The sequence below is a fragment of the Bombus impatiens genome, unplaced genomic scaffold (genome assembly GCF_000188095.3).
Source record: "Bombus impatiens unplaced genomic scaffold, BIMP_2.2 scf_0820, whole genome shotgun sequence".
Taxonomy (NCBI): Eukaryota; Metazoa; Arthropoda; class Insecta; order Hymenoptera; family Apidae; genus Bombus; species Bombus impatiens.
The window spans coordinates 42,733-47,903 of NT_177239.1; the positions used below are offsets into that span (position 1 = coordinate 42,733).

General features: G+C 38.9%; 1 protein-coding gene across 1 annotated transcript; it reads right to left on the reverse strand.

Annotated features, from left to right (window-relative positions):
- Positions 1 to 2,759: 2,759 nt before the first annotated feature.
- LOC105681339 lies at positions 2,760 to 4,376 on the reverse strand. The gene is made up of 3 exons (XM_024370564.2): positions 4,257 to 4,376; positions 3,864 to 4,085; positions 2,760 to 3,065 (listed from the first exon to the last, which is right to left on the reverse strand). Exons 1-3 carry the CDS (start codon positions 4,374 to 4,376, stop codon positions 2,760 to 2,762), a joined length of 648 nt encoding a protein of 215 aa, XP_024226332.2.
- Positions 4,377 to 5,171: the final 795 nt, after the last annotated feature.

Below are 5,171 nucleotides of genomic sequence, written 5' to 3' on the forward strand. Positions count from 1 at the left end.
GACTTCAGTGCTTGAAAAAACTAAAAAGACCAGATGTAGGGTTTTCTTATAAGTGGTGACCACTTCAACAGTAACAACAAAAATATATGCACATTCAGCAACATAAACATAGCTGCCAACCGAGACACAGATTTAATCCCATCGAACCTTTTCACAAATTACAATGAGCTAAAGTCAACCTTCAAAAAACTTTACAATAAAATATCATCAAGTCTTGACAATATCCCTACTAGTCTTAAAAAATCTGCTACCTTTATAATCTACGACTACAGCATAATATTCAATAATTACCTACATTTGTAAAACAACCAAAGTAGTAGCATTAAGAAGAAAAGGCAGCAATAATCCTATCAGCCATCTTTTGTCCAATATTAGTAAAATAGTCGAATCTACACATTCAATCTATCTTTAAATTCAAACATTCAACAATCCACGCAATTCCAAAATTCACACCAAATATCTGTTGGACAAGAAACGCGAGCGATGGCATACGAGTGGTGTTCATAGATTTAGAGGGGGCATTCAACACATTCTGGCTGGATGGACTTTTCTTTAATCTCACAGAAAGAAATTTCACCACATAATAAAAATAATTTAGAACGTATTACGTAACAAACAATTTTACGTAACAGCCAGAACAGTTCAAGCAAAGTATTTAAAATCAAAGACGACCTATAACAAGAAGCCGTGAACTCCCCTATTTTGTTCAGTTTATACATAAGCGATATGCGGTTCAAATAGCGATAAAAATAAAGAAGCGATAGCATTCGCAAATGACCTACTAATATACGCGAGAGACAATAAAGCATTAAAATCCGAAAGCCATCTACAACAAATATTCAACAAAATGCATGGCTACTTATGGACAGTAAAATTAATATAAACAAGTGAAAAACAATTTTATTCTAACCGTACATCTCCAAAATATTAGGAACAAAATACGATGTACGCATCTATATCAAGAAATTTCGCTTATACGACAGCAACAATAATAATCAGCTAATGTTGTTTCCTACAACGGAAATACGAGTTGAAACCTAGATTGAAAAACGCAATTTCAAACTACTTGCCCAGGCTGTTATTTTAGAATCATCTCGTTATCAGTCCAACAATTGTAGAACAATCACTGAGCAGACGTAAATGAAATTGATAAATAACGAATTCTTTGCAATAATAATAGTTAACAATGAACAAATTGGAGACATTTTGCAAACGGAACCAGTCAATGAACTACCCTTACAAGATGCAAAAGGTTTCATCTACTGATGAATTTTTATACATAAAAATTGGATTTGTGCAAAAAAAATAGTTTACAAAAAACAAATGGAAAAATATTTTGTAACTGAACCAACGGGAAATTATGTCTTATAATGAGTAAAAAGTGTCATCCTGATTGATCAAGCTGTTTCCGAAAAATCGGTAAACATAACAATTTTTATTCAGAGAGAGTAAAACGTAATATGACGTTAGACAAACATTATTCGTCTGCCAGGAAGAGATAACTGCATCGGTATAAACGTTCAAATGAAACCATAGACTCTACGCGCGTTTGCTTTTTTCAGACATACATCACTAATGTTACCTGAAGATATAAGCTTCACTCACTCTCTCGTTATTATTACTTGAATACAAACAAAGAATAGTATCCTTCCCTAATCTTCCAGAAGCACAAAAATTAGCTTTCGCGAAATTTCTACTACAAATATATCTATTTTTTAAATCATTTCAATCATGTAGTCCGAAATTCCACATTACAAATCCACATTACAAATAGTTCATCACTATTACTAAGAAACGAGTAAAAGCTCATAACCATCCGTGTTGAGATACATTTAATTGTGTTGATTATATGACATTGAGATGACATTGAACATGAAAAAGATAATAAAGTTCTTACATGACGTTGGGTTAGTATGTGAACTTACTTCGTAATGAGCTCAGTGTAATGTCTATTAATGGCAATATGCTATCTGAAGCGAGAAATCACGGATTTTGATGCTTTTCCTACCTCTCCCGACTTGATAGCTTCATAAGCTACTACTGCGTTTGTCTTCCGGGTACAACTTTAGACGGTTAAGCTAAAGCTAAATACCAAGTCATATCACTATAATTAAATAGGGATACGTTACAATTTATAATCGTAGGCTTATTATAATCTATTGTTTTTATTTTAAAACAAACAGAAATGCATATCCTTACAGAAATCCATATCCTTATATCCATACAGAAATCCTTATCCAAACATCGTGACCGCGACATTTCATCAACAAGTGACGGTTATTATATCAACTGAAATTTTGTTATTTACTATCCTTAGCACGCAAGATAACGTGTCATCTGTTAGCGCCAATTGATACCTACTTTAATTTTATGCATTTCATAGTAAAAGAGCATTCGCATTTATATATTAACCCAAATATAACATAATCTTAAACCTAAATTTACTAATTGTGGATATTTATTGACAGATAGTAATTTAAAAATTTATATCCATAATCATTTCTATTTTACACCTATTTTTTTGTTTCGAGAGGAGGGGAAAATGCAATTACGCATACCCAGGTACGCTAGCGCGCTCCTGGATTATATGGGGCTCGGCAAGATAATATGGAGCTCGGCCTTTATCCACTAAAAAACCCCTCTTCTGTCTCTCTCCTCTATCGGTACAAGAACCGACCCTCGAACCACCTCTCGACATTACTTCAAAGTCGGTCTTCTTACTGAATGTACCTCTCATCTTATTATGATCTCCTTTCAGTCTATCTTCTCTTTCTTTTCTTCATGTTCCTCTCCTGATCTTGTCTAGCTATCATTATCTTTCGGCAAATCCCTTGGAATCTAACCCAGTTCTCCTCGCTACTGACAACCAGGTCGATTACGTTGTTGATTGTCAGTATTTCGCCTACGTAATTTTCCAACAATGTCCTTTCATTGATCCATCTAGGGCAACTTAACAACGTATGCTCTGCATCATCACCTTCGGCAACACAATCCCAGCACCTTGAGTGTGTCTCTTTCCTAATCGTTCTCCTATATTCATTGAATGTTCCATGTCCACTCAAGATCTGCATGATATAGTGATCGATGATCCTTTTATTATTCTTAAAAGTGCAGGCTTTCTGGTCCAATTATTTTCTTTGTAATAGAGCTACTCTACCCTCCATATTTTCTTCGATCATTAACAACATCTTCGGAATGTTCTTGTTTCTCTGTATTACTAAGGCTTTGACTCATACCGGTGTAGCATAAAGCACCACCAACTCCCACACTCCGCAATAGAGTTTTCTAACTGAGTCGGTGGGCCCATTGAGGTTCGGCAACAATGTCCTAATCGCAGCTATTAGGGTACAAACCATGCCACAGGCCTTTTCTAGATGTAATGAGAATTTTCTATTACTGTACTATTGCACTCCAAGATACATTCTTTTTCCTTTTTTGCGCAAGGAGGGGTATATGCATTACGCATACCCAGTGTCCCGCGTCACTGGGTTATGTGGAACTCGGCTATATCCATAATCATTTCTATTTTACACCTATTTTTTTGTTTCGAGAGGAGGGGAAAATGCAATTACGCATACCCAGGTACGCTAGCGCGCTCCTGGATTATATGGGGCTCGGCAAGATAATATGGAGCTCGGCCTTTATCCACTAAAAAACCCCTCTTCTGTCTCTCTCCTCTATCGGTACAAGAACCGACCCTCGAACCACCTCTCGACATTACTTCAAAGTCGGTCTTCTTACTGAATGTACCTCTCATCTTATTATGATCTCCTTTCAGTCTATCTTCTCTTTCTTTTCTTCATGTTCCTCTCCTGATCTTGTCTAGCTATCATTATCTTTCGGCAAATCCCTTGGAATCTAACCCAGTTCTCCTCGCTACTGACAACCAGGTCGATTACGTTGTTGATTGTCAGTATTTCGCCTACGTAATTTTCCAACAATGTCCTTTCATTGATCCATCTAGGGCAACTTAACAACGTATGCTCTGCATCATCACCTTCGGCAACACAATCCCAGCACCTTGAGTGTGTCTCTTTCCTAATCGTTCTCCTATATTCATTGAATGTTCCATGTCCACTCAAGATCTGCATGATATAGTGATCGATGATCCTTTTATTATTCTTAAAAGTGCAGGCTTTCTGGTCCAATTATTTTCTTTGTAATAGAGCTACTCTACCCTCCATATTTTCTTCGATCATTAACAACATCTTCGGAATGTTCTTGTTTCTCTGTATTACTAAGGCTTTGACTCATACCGGTGTAGCATAAAGCACCACCAACTCCCACACTCCGCAATAGAGTTTTCTAACTGAGTCGGTGGGCCCATTGAGGTTCGGCAACAATGTCCTAATCGCAGCTATTAGGGTACAAACCATGCCACAGGCCTTTTCTAGATGTAATGAGAATTTTCTATTACTGTACTATTGCACTCCAAGATACATTCTTTTTCCTTTTTTGCGCAAGGAGGGGTATATGCATTACGCATACCCAGTGTCCCGCGTCACTGGGTTATGTGGAACTCGGCAGATAGTACCGCCATACCCACTAAAAACCCCTCCTCTTCCCAAACCTTCGTAGAGCGGAGATTCTCTCCGGCACCGCTAAATAAGCATACTTCAGCGAGACCCCAGTCGACGCATCAGCTCCTTCTATAGCTATACTCCCACATTCTCATCAAGTAATGTGTGCGTTTGAGGGCCCGACCTTTTGGTCCACCGCGCCATACCTGAAGTAAAAACTCATACTGGCTTCGCATTTAGATTTTCGCGTTCGACTCTCGTCTACATTCCAGCGCCCCCCTGGCCTGGGAACAGCGCGCATAGATCATAGAACGGCTGCCCTCTCCTTGCAGGTCATTGGACAAGTTGAATCCCTACCCTTTCGGGCGGCAGCTCGCTCAGCCGGCGCCACGCGATGCATGCGTTGCGCCTCGGCGTTACCAGCGGGAACCACGAAGAGGCGGAGCTGTCAGCATATAGCTCGGTCCCAGCAGGTTGGCTCTTCAGCCGATTATTCCTGTACCGTCTCGGCACCCATTTTGTATGTGTACCGCCTGCACCGACGGTCACAGGTTCCCACATTCTCATCAATGATTGCTCCTCGCAATCACATTTCCCCATGCTATCATTCTTGGACGGAGTACTCCCGGTTCCTTTCACCAAATTTAATGA